Consider the following 17,351-nt stretch of genomic DNA (forward strand, 5'->3'; position numbering starts at 1 on the left):
CGAAGTCTTCTCTTTACAGTTGAAACTGAGACTGGCTTATTACGACCACTATTAAGCTGTGCTTGAAGCTGTTGTCCTGTGAGCCGCCTATCACGCAAGCTGTTGACTCTCAGAAACTTGTCTTCTGATTCTGTTGTGGCTTTGGGTCTGCCAGACCTCTTCCTGTCAGAATTTCCCCCAGTTTCTAAGTGCCTTTTGATGGTGAAGAATACTGTACTCACTGACACCTTGACTTTCTTTGCAATTTCTCTGTAGGAAAGACCAACATTCTTAGGTGTTATGATGGTCTGTCTCCCTTCCATTGTTAATTGCCTTTTTCCCGCCATTTTTATAGCAACACACTACTTTCTGCAGTAAAATACTGTTCAAATAATGCTCACGAGGGTATGGTACCAGAGTGTGTTCCAACAATAATTTGTATACAAACAGAGGGGGTTGTAAGTAATCCAGACAAGTTGGAACACCTGTGGGAATTGGTAGCACCAACTTTCAAAGCTTGATCAACCTCCATTGCTGCAGAACAGCTTTACATTGTTTACCCATTTCTTGTTCCCTGAAAAAGGCCTTTTTGTAAAATACTAAAATGTACATTATTTTTCAGTTTTGGGTAACCTTACTTTCTTTTTTTAACCTCAGGCAGTTCATCACTTACTTTTGTACCATTTCAAGCTATTCATTGGACTTGAACTGCTAAAATTTCAATAAAAAACAAAAAAAATTGGGGTGTTCTAAAACTTTTGACCAGTAGTGTATATATATATATATATGTTCTTTATTTATAGTTACATGACAGTATCTTGACAATAACTAGAATATATATATATATATATATTAATTTGCTTCATGCAACTGGAAAACCTTTAATCAATGGCAGGGCTAAGCACATGCTGTAAATGGCTGAGTAGGGAAACAAAATATGGCATAGCTACAATATTTTAACAGTGCTATTCACATAAATAACAAGGCCATGTATCTGACTTCAGCAATATCTAAATTATATAGATTGATAAGCCTATGTTGAACTGAAATGTGACGTCCTGTTGCAAATCCATAGAATTAGAGCAGTCTTTGAAAACAGCTGCAAAACACAATGCAGGCTCAAATAGTCTTTCTTCAATTTTGTTAAATATAGCTTTCTCTTTAATACTAGAATAGATAATGAAAGCAATGCCTTCTTGCAAATAATGATGATTGTTAAGTTAAATGAGTTGGAGGAATTTTAAATTTAGTTGTGTAATATTTGTGTATGCAGTTGTGTGTCCTCTTCTCTTGGCCAGGACCACGACTGTGACAAACACTCCCATCATGCAATGCTTCCTGGTCATTTTGTCCAATATATTTCTCATCCCACCCTGCAGATCAAACATAGACAGCATACTGGGCTACACTGGCTCTGAGGATAAAGGTCCTGTCCTCCTGCCAACAGAGGAGGCGGTTGTCCAGCTGCTCCTCAGCCTGCTTCAGGTCAGCCATGATACTGGATGTCGCAGCATGTCATCATCCTGTTGAGCGATGTGGGAGGTCCTGCACTCTTCAATGCCTTTTCATCTACTTTTTTCTTGTGCCTTCTACTGCTGAGAGTATCCCTTTAGGAAAGGTCCTTAGTAAAACATAGAAACAGCAGGATGCATTGACTTTCTGTTGCTTTTCCCTGACATTAAATCACTCTTTATTGAGTTAATTTGATTATTGGTATCTTTTATTTTTGAATTACTATTGTGATGTTCTGCTTTTTATTTCACTCAAGATTAGTTTCCTTTTGGTTTTCTGTAATTCTATTGTATTTTGTAGTTTGACTGTTGGGCTGAGGCTTAAGACTTAACTCTGTATCACTGGCTTTGTGGTGGATTTTGCTGCAGATTTTTCCTAAGGAATATTTTCTTGGGTGCAATTCCGAAGATGGCGTTGTCGAGCTATAAATGTTTAAGCCTTAACTAGTCCTTACTCACATTCATATATTTAACCTTACAAGTTCTCAAATGCCTTAGGGAATATTTTTTTGAGCATGGAAAAGAGGTGGTTTAATAGCGCAGTTGATATGACACATGCCTTTGTTGTGAGTGATCTGGGTTCAATTCCCACTGCGATACATCAACCAATGTGTCCTTGAGCAAGACTCTTAACCCCTAGTTGCTCCAGAGACATGTGACTCTGAAATATAGAAATTGTAAGTTGCCTCTGGATAAAAGCATCAGTTTAAATGACATAATGTAATGTAATGAAAAACTCTATTAATAAGTATTGCTCTCCCATTACTAGAGCCTTTAATTGGTAATTATGTGAAAGAAAAAAATCTCAAATCCTTACAGTAAGTAAAAGTAAAAATATTATAACAACTAAAAGTACTGTGTTTAAAATTAGAATTTAATTTCAATACACAAGTAGCCAATCATTAAAATATACTTAACATATGCAGAAGGGCCCCTTTCATATTGTTATAATAAATATGCATATTATTTTATTGTTCTATTATTACTTCATAGTTCAAGAGTCTTTTCTGCTCAGGAAATAGTTACAACTATTCCTCCCTCATTTCTATACCTCCTCCATTCAGTAAGGACATGACTGTGTGGTGTAGGCCTATTGCGAGAATGACATTAACATGTGAGATAGGCCTGCACTGTTTGCAGTTGTCACAGACTTGTGATAAGCAAGCTGCAAGTTCTCTGAAAGATCTACACCAAAATGTCCCGTAGACTTCCATCAATGTTCTGTTTCGATCAGGGTTTTTTCTTTTATTCAGATCTATTTTTCTGAGAGAATCTGTGTTATTTACTGTGTACTGGCACAGCGTTTCATGTTTATGATAGTTACTGTATTACAATGTGAATGGTTCAAAGTAATTCAAGTAATTGTACGTTTTACGAGCTCCACAGTTTTGCCTTTTGAGGTTATATTGAATTTGTAATTTTTAAACTTTTGATCAGATCTTTTTCTAGAGAGGGGATCAGAATGGATGGATGATAGATAGATAGATATATAGATAGATAGATAGATAGACAGATACAGTAGATAGATAGAAAAATAGACAGATACGGTAGATAGATAGATAGATAGATAGATAGATAAAATAAAAGTTCACTAATCTAAATAAGATAACGTCTCCAAAGAAAAAAACGTAAGAATCTAACGTAACGTTTTTAATTGTACAAAATCTTGTATTATTATTATTAATAGGCTTAGTGTACTTCAGGTTATGCTGAAAATATTAAGATTCTCAGGATTCAGGTAGTACAGTATATTAGTTAGACTGATCATCTGTCTGACAAAATGTTAAGAAAATGAGAAGATGAAAAGTTCTATGTGTAAATAAATTTCTAAATAAAGTCCAAAAGTACAGCCTAATAATGAGATTGACGAAGCTGATGTTTGACACATCCACATTATGCTATTACATTAGAGAACTCCTCCTCGGCTCATCGAAACTCAAGGACAGAGTAACTGTTCCACTGCCAAAGCTCACTCTTGGCTTATTCCTTCCTGAAGTCGAGTTGCAGTCATTGCTGTTGGTCTTGAGGCTAATGGATGAGGACGGAGTTGAGGCAGAAGATTCACCAATGCTGCCAGACCTTTTTCTTGCAGCTGTATTATGTTTCAGTGTAGCTTTGGCAGCCACTTTGAAAGCGTGGGCTGCGGTGCTGCATCGGACTTCCTCAATGGTGTTCCTGGAGGGTTTGAAGAGGATGATGTAGACCTTGTTGAAGAAGATACAGGCCAGCAACCCAAAGCTAGATGCCAGTATAGCAATGACCTCCACAGCTGAAACAAACTTTCCGTATGTACTAAAGTACGCAGGGATGAAAGAGATCCAAACAATAAAGAATATGAGCATACTGAAAGTGATAAATTTGGCCTCTGTGAAGTTTTCTGGAAGTTTCCGTGATTTGAATGCAAAGAAGAAACATATAGCTGCCAGGAGGCATGTGTAGCCAATAAGAAACCCAAGAGCCATCACAGAGCCCTCATTGCAGGTGATAAAAATGATCTCATCAATGTCATGATTCCTGTAGCTGGAAGGAGGGGCGTTGTAAAGCCAGACCACACATATCATGACCTGGACAAATGTGCACAGAAACACCAACAGAAACTGCAGGTTTAATCCCCACCATTTACGATGGAGACTTGTGGGGATCTTGGCTTCAAATACCAAAAGCACTCTGTTGGTTTTCACGAGGATGCAGGAGATACAGAGAACAAAACTGATCCCAAAGGCAGGTTGGCGTAAACGGCATGTCCAATCCTGTGGCTCTCCGATGAAGACGAGTGAGCTGGAGAAGCAACAGATGAGTGAGAACAGGAGGACATAGGACAGTTCTCGGTTTGTGGCTTTTACTATTGGGGTGTTGCAAAATCGGACAAAGACTCCCATCACAAAAGCTGTCAAGACAACACCCAGCACTGCGCATATGGCCAAAGCTATCCCGAATGGTTCTGTCCATGAGAGAAACTCAATTTCCTTCAGGAAGCAGAATGTGTGGTTCCCATTGGACCAAGAGTTATTTGGACACTTGGTGCAAACACTGGCATCTGTATATATACATAAAAAAATCAGTGTTAGAAGTGCAACATTAGCCAGGTGTAACATTAGTAGATATGAGATTGTGAATATTTGGCATCTTGGTACCTTTATGGTTACTGTACTCTCCATCTGAGCACTCAGTGCATTCAAAGCAACATGTGGGCATACTGTCTATGATCCCCTTTCTTGTACCAGGTTCACAGTCTTCACTGCAATTAGAAAATGGCACCTATGAGATAGAAACAGACAAAACAGTTGCATGAGAAAGAGAATGACATTTTATAGTTATAATATAATATGTTCAAATGTAATTGGTGTAGGGTTTTATTAATTAAAAAATAGTGAGTTTGGAAAAGGGTGAACTATTTTAGGGGCATTTTATGCTTTTAATACCAAGTCAACAGTAGAGAAACAACCGGAAGTCAGGAGCAAGATGGGTAATGATATTCTAACAAAGAATGACCGTCAGATTTACACCAGGGACCTTGGTGTTCATAGTTGGCACCTTAAGTCCAAGACTACAAGGGCTTCTCCTGAACTCGGTGTCTTATGTACTCACATGCTGAATTATAAATACAGCAGAAGTCTATGAGAATGAAGTGGAACGTTTAAATATTCACCAACATTTAAAATGTAGAGATACAACTCTGAAATTAAACAATGTATTGTTTATAGTAGAAATTGTATTTAGAAAACACCAGTTCTATACAAACTGCACTTTTGAAAGTTAGGACATATTTGTACTATAGCTACATATTGTGCTAAGACACTGTCACTGTGGCCTCAGTTCTTGACATATTTCAAAACCTTTACAACATTTAATCTCCAGATCAACAATCAATGAATAAGTGTTGGTAGTACATGAACAAATCTTTAAGGAGTTTTTGGAGTTAATTGATTATGCAAATTTTGAAAAATGTAGAGTGATGGACTTCGTAATGACCATTGTTGCAGTGAAGCAAAGCACCTTCTGGTGATTTTTTCAGCTGCTTCTGGGACATAACGATACATCATGTACTCTTAATATATTTATATATACATTTATTAGAAGAAGAACAAAAATCCAATAAATTGCAAGATGATTAATACAACAGGGCATTTCCAGGGCATTTCCTAAAAGCAAATTAAAGCCGCACTAATCAATTTTCTTCATGAACCATTGGTCAAATCACCATGTGTAATGCAAAGGCAGTCACGTATTAGTGGTGACAAACCCACAGAGAATTTTCAGACAACTCTGCTATTCCCTTCCTCAGCTCTACAAAGTGTTTTAGCATCTTTCTTCTCATTGTTTTAGTTTTATGGCCCTCACACTTACTGTTTGGTTCACTCTCACTACTCTTATCAACTTGTTTACAGCTGTTATAAAACCACTATATTTATACCTGCCAAGACAGCCAAAGTTAGCGACTAGCAAATAATATAAGCCAATATTTGCTAACATGTTTGCCATAACAATTTGACGAAGTGATAATACAGTATGTCAATGTTGTATTTACAGCTAGTTCTGCTGCCCCCAAGTGGACAAAACAATCCAGTTGATGCAGCTTTAATGCAAATATACGTTTAATTGTAAGCCCAAGGGCTAAATCATTTTAGCCATAAGTTTAAAGGGAAATTGGGCCCTGCAGGGATTGTAATAATGTACATTTCCTTCCTTGCAAGGCTTACCTGCTTATAAGTAGATTGTGCCAGGAAAATAAAATATACATTAAATAACAGAGGAAAAAACTGAAAACATTAATGGTAACATCCTCTACAGAACAGGTTTGACTGACCTCAGAACTGTATCCATTCCACAAAATCTTTGTCTTGTCAATAAACAGTTTGGCTCCTCTCTTGATGTGCATGTTGTAGTATCCGACCTCCTCAAACACCACAGAGCCATGCTCAGCAGACCTGTGCCAGTTTATAATAGTGTAGTTTGCTGCCATGTCTGCGTTCTCATCAAAGTGCATCTTTTCCCCCATACTGTTGGTGTAGTTCAAATGTCTGAGCTGCTTCAGGACCTGCGACACAGAAACACACATTTGGTTGATTCAAACTAGCAAATGATTAGATATTTAATTACTTTGCTTTGGGGTAAATGTGCAACATTTTACCTGCCATGCTTCCATTTTCTTTATATCTGCACAGGAATTGTTGGCAAAGAGTCCATGTCCGGGTGTGCAGGTGAGTATGTCCTGCAGAGCCTGTGCAATGGAATAAACTGCAACATACGCATTATAGGATATACGAAGGTGTGTGTAGTCCAGGTACGGGGTCTCAACACTCGTGATGTCTTCCTCACCAGTACACAAAGGCCTGAAACTAGTGCTGCCATTCTCACTTTCTCGCTGTCTCGGGCTGTCTTCCAGATAACAGTTAAAGGTTTCTTCCCAAAACTCCCTGACAAATTCATTATGACTGTCTCTCTTTGGTTGGACCTTTTGTAGGAACTCTCTAAAGCCAGATATACGCCCTGCCTTCAAAGCGACGCCAATTGTACCCGCCACAACATCAAGATATTCTGGTTTTGCAATAAGAGAGGAGCTAGCCCACGCTTCACTGGCTAACCAGATACGATCTGTGATGTTTCTCCTCACCATCTCTTTGATTAAAGGCTCGATATCAGGGCCACTGGCAAATACAACAATGACTTTAGCTGTTGAGTTCTCAATTCTGTCAGCCAGCGCTTGGATTTCATGATCCTCAAAGTACTGAGAAATAAGCTCATTAAGGTGAATGCAGATGTCTCGCTCCTCTATCTCCTTCTCAAACTTTTCGATTCCTGGGCGCCCATAGTCGTCATCTGAGGCCACAGCAATGACCCAGTTCCACTCAAAGTACTCAATGATGTCTGCCATGGCTGTGGCCTGGTACTCATCGGTTGGAATGGTTCTCATGAAGGACTTGTACTGTTTCTTGTTGCTCAGTAGGCGACTAGAAGAGGCATAGCTGATCTGAAACGGTAAAGATTTCAGGTAATCTATCAGGTTTTCATTGTGTCTTGCTTTATTATCTTTATTTAATATAACGTTTTTTTCATTTTGTTGATAAAATACATCATTCAGGTGGCATTACCTGTAAATGTGTTCCACTGCAAATTAATTTTGGGTGCACATCATTTTTAGGATACAGGGTTTCCATGTGACATTTGCTCAGTTGTAAGGCCACGAGTATTGATGTGGTACCGATACTGTTCAGTTACTCACCTGAGGAATATAAAAAAGACCCAGTAGATTTGCGACTGCTGTGGAGACTGCAGATCCAGCTGCTCCTACGACTGCAATGGTTGCTGGGATGTGATCAGTGCAATTACAAAATTCATCTAAATTCAGGGAGTCAATCTTATTTTGGGCAACAAAACTAAGTGTAGCTTCCAGGGCTTTTGACACTGTGTTGCATGTGTCAAAGATTCTGTAGCCAAGGGTGATGTTGGGCAGGAGAGTACTGCTGTTGTTTATCTCATCAATTGCAAAAATCATGGCCTGTAGCCAACGGAAACCTCGGAAATTGAACCTGTAAATGCAAACAAGGCAGTGATTTAGACAAGTTGAGCACACTCATTCAATCAAATCATATAAACCAGTCTCAAAATGTTACCTGACACACTGTGTGGATTCGGGCCGAGCTGCGAGGTCTTGGTCTTTGGATGCAACACCAAAGTGTATTGGGAAAAGACCTCCAAGCAAAATATCACCAGTCATCTGTGCTAACTGATGGGGCCCATAAGTTGAAATCACAACACTGGACCCCAACACTATCAGGTAATACAGAACCAGTTTCATCTTTCTCATCTTTCTAATGGATAGGATTATTCTTTACAATTCCCCAGAGTGAAGGTATTCTCAGTAGTATCTTCTCCCAGCGAACTGGCTACTGCGCTGTTTTGTGTTATTCATGTTTGCACTGAGAAGATTCTCTGACTCTAGAAAAAAAGGAAAAAAAAAGATTATGCTTTTGAAGCCAAATGGGCCAAAATCATATCCCATATTCAATATAATTTTATTAAAAATAAACATGTATAAAGGGAAACTTTGTTTTAGTGGAAAATTAATCAGCAGCAGTGAGATACATTTTCTTGATAATTCAACAACATATAAACATCATTTGTTGTGCTTTGTGAAAAGCTCACTTTCCCACATACACAGGGACAAAGGGCGAGAATGGTATTAAAAACCAACATGACCTAAGGCTATTATTACCTACTCTAGCAGCAGGACTACGCAGTTACATACGTTTTTAAGAGTTTGGATAAGTTTGTTGCCTGCTCTAGTAATGTTTCTAAGAAGAGATGATTTTTAACATTCTACACCTCAGTAACACTGCAGTCATGCTGCTTGAAACATCCATCTGAACCGAAATAGATTCTGGATTTATATGGGTGAAGTCACACTCTAATGACCCTCCTTCCTGCGAGTGATCGGCCTCATGCTGTGGCCAGTGAACCAGGTCGCCATGGAGAGAAGCCTACTGCAACTGGCTATTACTGCTGGAAAAATGCTGGGGCAGAGCTGTGATAATGAAGTAACAAATGGCTTTAAGAGCCACTGTTTGCCATATTAACCAATTATTACTTCCAACAAAAGTATTTTAGAATATAATCATGTAATTATCCAATGTACAATGTTAGTATCCCATGTCTCCCAAGTCTTCTTTTTGTAAATAATAATTTACAAAAGCCAAAATTACAATTGAAGTGATAAAAATAGATTAATAGCCCATTGATGTTTTCTAGAAAAGCGTAATCAGCAAAGTAATTGATCGTAATATCATCTGTTTAACTGATTAATCCTTTAAAAAAAGTAAGCGTACTCTGGCTGAATTCCGTAAAACAGTTTTTTGGTGCTTTTTAACTCCAAAAGTAAAACAATTAAAACATCACACAAGGAAAACAACACAGAATCAAACTTACCGCCTGAACTTCTGAGTGTGTGATTTAAATACGCTTGAAACAGTTAATTTGCAGGTATACGCAGCTTTTAAGGCCTTTTGCCAAAAATATCCAAGGTGCTGAATGTTCTCACTGGACAATGGTGTGAGCTTCTGAACCTCTTTATGCAGATCAATCATTAACAGGGAGAGGGGCAGTCCATTTCCTTCAGCTAATGAAGTCTACTTACTGTTCACTCCTCCTGAACTAAAACCTGGCAGATTTAAAAAAATGATCTACTATTAGCACGCCATTAAAAAAAATGTGAACGTTATACATTCATAAAATTTATTTTGGGAATACGTAAGAAGGTTATTTTTGTCTACAGCCTCCATTAACATGCATTTCAAGTTGTGTAACTGGATATTTGTATCTGTATTACTACACATATTATAAATAAATATAATTTATTTTTCAAGCAAAACATGTTTTGAAGGTATATTTAAAAAAATAAATTAAAAAAGACATCTCAAATTAGGTCCAAAGTGCAATTTTATTCATGTTCATTTTCTTAATGGAAAAACTAATATGCAAACATGTTTCTCAATACTATTGGCACCTTCACATTCAAATTACATCCTCATGTAATTGATATTAAGTGATCAGTTTTCTAGGCAGATTTAATCTTTTATTGCATTTTCCAGAAGAGCTGCAGCATGAACCCCTAGAAGCAGTGGATTGCACAATTATGGTCCTCAAACAATTAGCTGCTTCCTTATGCTCTGATAAACAGGTCTTCAATTTGTTGCTAAGCATATGTCTCCGGTAAAAACTATTTCAGTTTACAACATGTTGACTTATCTGTGACACAGCCCAACGCTGTTTCCATGAGACATCGGGCACATCGGGATAAAAGTCTGTACTCTAAAGTTACTTCATAGTTTCTTATTTGTTTTAATCAGCTTTACAGCTGGAAGAAAGTCATCTCCCTCTCCAGCAGTGATTAAATAAAGAAAAGCAAATTTGGACAATAACATACAGACTTCAACACAGCAGGAGATTCAGAAATACTATAACGTTTTCAGAAAATGCATTAGCAGAGCTGGACACACTGCCCTCATGTGGAGGATGAGGCCAATGATCAAACACAAGTAATGACTTGAGAGGCTCTTGTGATTACACCAACGCCAAATTGGTCCAGGGGCGTAAAGGGGGACAAGGTCCTCCTCACTACTTTCTACCCCCTTTCATCCGGCGCCCTAGCTCGGACCACACCCATCTTCAAACTCTGCCTTAATTTTGATCTCAACCTATGATCTCAACACACCTGTTTCATGAATTCATCTTGCAGGGTTGTAAAGCTATATTGGTGACAAAACACGGCCACAGACAGACAGACAGAAATATAAACACCTGGAAAAGTAGTTTCCGCCACACTGTCTCCAGTATCACATTTTGCCATGATGATGTACACACACACACACACACACACACACACACACACACACACACACACACACACACACACACACACACACACACACACACACACACAAAGGGCCCTATCTTGCACCTGGCGCAGCGCAAAGCCCGACGCAAGTGTCTTTTAAGACCGACGCAGTTGTCAATTTCCCGTCCAGCGCCCATGTCGTTTAAATAGCAAATGTCCCTGCGCCCATCTTTGCGCCCATGGACGTGCTGGTCTTACAGGGAGGTGTGTTCAGGTGAATTCTTGGCGTACTGCTATCTTGAGGCAGCGGGAAGTGATCACCGCCATTGACCAATAAAAACCTGGTCTAAAGTCAATTATTTTAACAGCGAATTAGTAAAATGCTCGTGCACAGCGCGCGCACACTATACTTGTTACACACACACACACACACAGGGAAGCGCAGCGGCACACAAACGATTAAAAAGATTACAAATAAAAATATTACGGTGTAAATCCGCCATCATAACAGCAATGCACCAAGGGAGCCTACAAACGCGTCTGGCTTTTAAAGGGAATGGGAGATGAACCTCTGATTGGTTTATTGCATGTTACGCCCAAAACACACCTATGAATTAATGAAGACACACAAGTACAACCCTTTTGACCCTTTTTTCCGCCGTCAAACTAGCAAAAGTGGATTTGGACATGCCCTAAACGCACCTGCGCCATGCGCTTCACACCGTGAAGGTGAAAACAATATCAGCGTTGCTGTCGCGGCTGGTCATAACTAGAGACCATCTTGCGATGCGTTCACACCAGCCGCCACGCCAAATCCCCTTCCCTACTTCCTAACCCCCCCCCCCACTTCCAGTCCCATTTGCTCAGAAGTAGCATTCTGTTCTGTCTTTTTCAGAAATCGCACATACTTCTGAAATGTAACATAATGTGTCAAAAATGTTGAGCAGCGAAGAGTTCACAGTGAATGGATTTATCCTCACGAGTAGAACAGATCAAAACACAGTCACACTGCACCATTCCACTGAAAAGGTAAGGATGTCTTTCTAATAACAATGAATATATAATCTTCTGATATGATCTATGTGTTAGATAATATAATAAACAAATATAATAATTTTGAAATGTAATGTTATTACCTGATTCCTTATCTAGTCAGTGATGAATCATCTATACATCATGTAAACAGTAAAAAAAAAGTAAAGTTATGAAGCTACCTACTTACATTTCTTCCTGTTTCATAAACACAGGCCTATACAGTAAATAACCCATCGATAACATACAAATTGATTACCATCAATAATGACTGTGTCTGACAATGACCAGTAAAACTTGGTACTTGTATTCAACAATATTATTTTATTTTCACAGTGTGAGTACATGACGTAGTGTGGGTGTTAGGTGATTATTTCTTAGTAATTGCTGAAAGACTTCCTGCGTTACAGCAATTCAACAGCACAAACAGTAAAATCATATTGTGTTGCTGGGAAAATGTAATCATGGAAATGTTATACATTGTGTGTCTCTAAAACATTTACAGTTTCAAACTATTTGTTGAACTCAGACTCACGATTTCTGCAATGCAGTTCTGAAAAAAATGGATTATAATGGGATTAATGCTGCAGATTTGAATAACGTTTAACTTATAAATTAGTTTATTTGTGTCCAGTATTTTGAATTGGAGCATTTCTTTTGGAAATGTACTTACATTTAATATTTTCTAGAGAAAATGTTATTGATGTTGTGTGTTATTTTTAAGATAGCATACTGTATACTAAATGTTTATTTAAAATCACAAACCGCTATTTTTAAACCACTGTCTGCAGCTGTGTCAGCTATTTTTGTGTTGCTTTGGTTTGAGAAATCAATGAAACAAAATGTCTTGATTAATAGGATGTCTGGTGCAAAGATACTGCTATTCCTGCAGAGCCTGTCACGTAGGAAACCTCTGGAGCCTGAAGGAGAGGTGTCCAACTTTCGGCGATGCCTGACCACCCTCGACCTGTTGGCCCTGGGGGTCGGCAGCACACTGGGGGCCGGTGTGTACGTGCTGTCGGGAGAAGTAGCCAGAGCCGTGGCCGGGCCGAGTATCATGATCGCCTTCCTGATAGCAGCAGTGGCCTCCATCTTTGCCGGACTTTGCTATGCTGAATTTGGAGCTCGAGTTCCTAAGACTGGCTCTGCCTACCTCTACAGCTATGTGACTGTGGGAGAGATATGGGCTTTTATCACTGGCTGGAACTTGTTGCTGTCTTATGTCATAGGTAAAGATAGTGCCACACTGAATACATTTACTGTGTGCCATGGGTGTTTAGAAGTCCTCTTGGAAAAAATATCTTTAGTGAATACTTCTGTTCAAATGTGTCTTTGTTTTGAATCAAAATCTCAAATAAAACATAGGTTGGAAAACAACATTGGATGTTTATGGTTGCTCATAACACTGGTGACCCTACCATTTAGCATTCTACCATTTTATGAGTTTCTGTTAATCTACCCATGCTTACCCATCCTTTTTTTATGTTTTACTGTTTAAAGGGACGTCAAGTGTTGCCAGAGCATGGAGTGGGACCTTCGATGATCTCATTGGAAATGTCATTGCCAACTCTCTGGGCAAACAGGCTGCGATGAACTTACCTGGCTTAGCTCCATACCCAGACTTCTTTGCAGCTGGCCTCATAATGCTCTTGGCAGGCAAGTTTCACAATCTAAATCCCTGTGACTTGTTACCAAATGTAAGAATGTGTTATCGTTATTCATGTGTGGAAAAATTTAGCAAAGAAACAGTAGATAATCACAATTAATAGTATAGTCCAATGCTAATTGAATTTCTTTTTTATAACCAAGGTTCCATTGCATTCATAGTCATGATCAACTTTATATTTTCTATCTGTTTCCTTTCTAGGGATTCTTGCATTTGGTGTTAAAGAGTCAGCTATTGTAAATAAGGTTTTTACAGCAGTTAACATCCTGGTGTTGCTGTTTGTTATCCTCTCTGGAGTCATTAAGGGGGACATCAACAACTGGTACATTGGTGACGATTTTCTCCTAGATGGATATGAGTATGGGTACTTGTTTTTTTATATAATGAAGAAAAAAAAAAGTCTTTCCACACCATACCACACCAACATGTAATGTCTCAATTGAAATAGTATTACTAATGTTGTTCTTTGCTGTGTTTAATAACAGTATTGCACATTAAGTTAGGCTGCTATTGTTGACCTTTCTTGCTAAATGTAGGTTTGAAATATGTAGTTATCATTCAGTTTGTCAATTGTTGTTGCATGACAAAGCATCAACGTGTATACTCTTTACAGAAACTACACATCGCTGAATGACACCACCATATATGGCAGTGGAGGATTTTTCCCTTTTGGCTTTGAGGGAACATTAGCAGGAGCAGCCACATGCTTTTATGCATTTGTTGGATTTGACTGCATTGCCACAACAGGTAAATTAATTTACACAGATGCAGTATTTATAGCATGATATAAAAGACAATATGTCAGTATACAATAATAATGTGTTTTTGTCAGGAGAGGAGGTTCAAAACCCTCAGAAGTCGATCCCACTCGGCATTGTGGCTTCCCTCCTCATCTGCTTCCTGGCTTACTTCGGTGTGTCTGCAGCCCTGACTCTTATGATGCCGTACTATTTGCTCAGTGTTAACAGCCCATTGCCTGTGGCCTTTACATACATCGGTTGGGGCCCTGCAAAGTATGTAGTGGCTGTGGGATCCCTCTGTGCACTGTCAACAAGGTATGAAACGCAGTGTTCCATTTACAAACCCAAGTCAACTCTGCAAATCAAAGCCCAATCAAGCATTACTTGGATTTACCTTAGTTTCATTTTCAATTTCTAGGATAGTTTAATTCTCATTGTCCTTGACTAACATGTAGAGTACAGTACATCCTGTAAATGAAGATAATTGGAATCACTGTAACAGATTAAAACAGAAGTAAATAACATGAATAACGAAATGGTTATTGATGAGTTATTTGAGTTTTTTCCCACAGCCTTCTAGGATCAATGTTCCCGATGCCCCGTGTCCTCTTTGCCATGGCCAGGGATGGACTTCTCTTCAGACCTCTCAGTAAAATGAGTGACAGACAAAGTCCCGTTACAGCGACCCTGGCTTCAGGGGTTGTAGCAGGTAAAACTGCCAGTAGTTTATAGTCATAATAGTTTAAAGTCTTTTCTCTGTATTTTTCTGGAAGCTTTTAGTTAGTTCATGTTTTTCTTTTGACCTTAGGTGTTCATGTTTTTGTCTAAATGTATTTATTAAAATATAGGCCTATGGGGTTTATGTAAATTAACCTTGTCATTATTATTCATGTTTTTTCAGCTATCATGGCGTTATTGTTTGACCTGAAGGCGCTGGTTGACATGATGTCAATTGGAACCCTCTTTGCTTACACACTAGTTGCCATATGTATCCTCATATTAAGGTATGATTCATCAGAAGTACTTACAACAGGAAAATGTGTATAGTATTATTACTCTAATCTTTGTAATTTTGTAAAAACATAGTAACTATGTGGGTGGAAAATGGTTCATGAGCTAATATACTTTGATCAACTGTCATTGTAACAGTTGGCTGATACTGTGCAGTTTCAACATTAAGAATTCATTTTTTTCTTCCATTCACTGATAATGACAAAAGATCATTAAATTAGATGACATTGGCCGAATGTCTGTTAATAATATAAACGGTATTACAAACAGGGATTCAAATAAATTGATGTGAACCAGAAAAGACAGAGCAGCAAGAATAAAACTGAACACTGTTTAAGTCACAGCTATATCAATATCACGCTTGGGTGTATTTATTTACATTTCCTCACTTTCACAGGTACCAACTAGACCTCAGCGAGGATCCAAGTTTCAGCAAACCAGAACCCTTTACAATTGCTGGAGTAGTATTTCCTTCTTCACAGGCAAATTCAAGGACATCAAAAAATGTGTCTGTTTTAACAGTTTGCCTTAGTAAGTGATCAACTTCATTCCTAAATATAATACTGCATATAGATAATTTCCATTGTTAGTAATCATTGGACTTAAATTGTTCTCCTCAGTCTTTTTAGCTATCATCTTAAGCCTCATCATATCTGGGGCTTTAGGCTCACTGCAGGCCCTCGAGTGGTGGAGTTTACTTTGTGTCTCTATCATCGTACTGATGCTGGTCCTCATTACCCTGATCATCTGGAGACAACCACAGAATACAACCAAAGCTGCTTTCATGGTATGCCTTATCTATCTTAAATGCACATGTAATGATATCCTTTTTGATATCATTAATTGGGCAAGTGAAGCATCATCACTGAAGTAATACGCTTTGATTACTATTTTTTCATATCTTTGATATTAGTGTCATAATGTTTCTGATCTTTCATATGCAGGTTCCTTTAGTGCCATTACTTCCTATTTTCAGCACCTTTGTCAATGTCTATCTTATGGTTCAACTTGGATCAGACACATGGATCCGCTATGCAGTGTGGATGGCAGTAGGTATGTGAAAGATATCACTATAAAATACACATTTTCCTTTAAGCAAAATGTACAAAAGCATCAAATAGACAAACAAAATGACAATGGGAGATGTAACTTTTCTTTAAACAGGTTTAATCATCTACTTCTCTTATGGTGTTCAGCACAGTGTGCAGAAACAAAGGCTCCAAAATTCACACAACCACGTCAGTATTCACAGCTTCACCACCACCACCATGGAGCAAAACTTTGAACCTGGACAAGATGGCTAAACAATGTGAAATGATAAGCATTCAGTGGGCAAATCATCAAGCAAAGCTAAATGCTTTTATTTCAATAAAGCCAGTGTCCAGTGTGCATTACAACATTACAACAGTCACAACCTCTGACATCTTTTTGTATTGTTTTCTGTGAAATTAAATGTCTGGGAAGGTTTTTTGTTGCATTTTTTGGGGGGTGGGAGTATTTAGATTTATTTTGTTTTAATTGAAATTTTCTAATAAATAAGAAATTGCAGTGAACCACACAAATCACACTGGTATTATCCCTGCATGAGGCTTCATGCAATATTGTGTTTTCATTTTACAGTTTCAGTTATTGATAATGATACATCACAGACTAGAGTGTAAGATTTTACAAAGAACATAGCAATACTATATCGATGGTTGTGTCAATATTCAAGCATCTCTTTTATAGTCAGGACTTTGTGCCAAAATACATCTTTTGTGATGTATAATTCATCATTTTGTAATCTATATACCACATGTCATTACTCACAATTACTTTACATTTATGCAGTTTAGCTGTTTCATATTTTTCCATTTATAATGTATATTATAGTGGCAGAGATTTGAATGTTTGTCCACTTCACACAACTCCTAATGTAGCCTAATGATCTGTTGTTAAACCAGTGTTCAATTTATTTGTATCACTTTCTATTATCATGTAAAATCTAAAAAATTTTGTGTGCATGTGAAATAAACATGACATTTTTAATGTTGGGATAAGCAACACTCGCCTTCCTGCCTCCTGTCTCTTCTACTTTC

At 38.1% G+C, this 17,351-nt stretch overlaps 2 protein-coding genes across 2 annotated transcripts; one reads left to right on the top strand and one right to left on the bottom strand.

The window, feature by feature from the left end:
- Nucleotides 1–3,162: 3,162 nt before the first annotated feature.
- On the bottom strand, nucleotides 3,163–9,520 carry casr (calcium-sensing receptor). Its single transcript, XM_039776640.1, has 7 exons — nucleotides 9,417–9,520; nucleotides 8,105–8,429; nucleotides 7,714–8,020; nucleotides 6,622–7,461; nucleotides 6,298–6,528; nucleotides 4,625–4,748; nucleotides 3,163–4,527 (listed from the first exon to the last, which is right to left on the bottom strand). Exons 2-7 carry the CDS (start codon nucleotides 8,296–8,298, stop codon nucleotides 3,392–3,394), a joined length of 2,832 nt encoding a protein of 943 aa, XP_039632574.1. The 5' UTR covers nucleotides 8,299–8,429; nucleotides 9,417–9,520; the 3' UTR covers nucleotides 3,163–3,391.
- A 2,210-nt stretch (nucleotides 9,521–11,730) lies between these two features.
- Nucleotides 11,731–17,300, top strand: zgc:175280 (cationic amino acid transporter 2 family protein). Its single transcript, XM_039776641.1, has 12 exons — nucleotides 11,731–11,853; nucleotides 12,715–13,085; nucleotides 13,357–13,512; nucleotides 13,724–13,886; nucleotides 14,136–14,269; nucleotides 14,355–14,577; nucleotides 14,835–14,971; nucleotides 15,164–15,266; nucleotides 15,671–15,804; nucleotides 15,894–16,060; nucleotides 16,218–16,326; nucleotides 16,438–17,300. The coding sequence occupies exons 1-12, from the start codon at nucleotides 11,789–11,791 to the stop codon at nucleotides 16,575–16,577; spliced, it is 1,902 nt and encodes a 633-aa protein (XP_039632575.1). The 5' UTR covers nucleotides 11,731–11,788; the 3' UTR covers nucleotides 16,578–17,300.
- The last annotated feature ends 51 nt before the right edge of the window (nucleotides 17,301–17,351 follow it).

This window comes from Perca fluviatilis, chromosome 16, assembly GCF_010015445.1.
Source record: "Perca fluviatilis chromosome 16, GENO_Pfluv_1.0, whole genome shotgun sequence".
In the NCBI taxonomy this organism is placed as follows: Eukaryota; Metazoa; Chordata; class Actinopteri; order Perciformes; family Percidae; genus Perca; species Perca fluviatilis.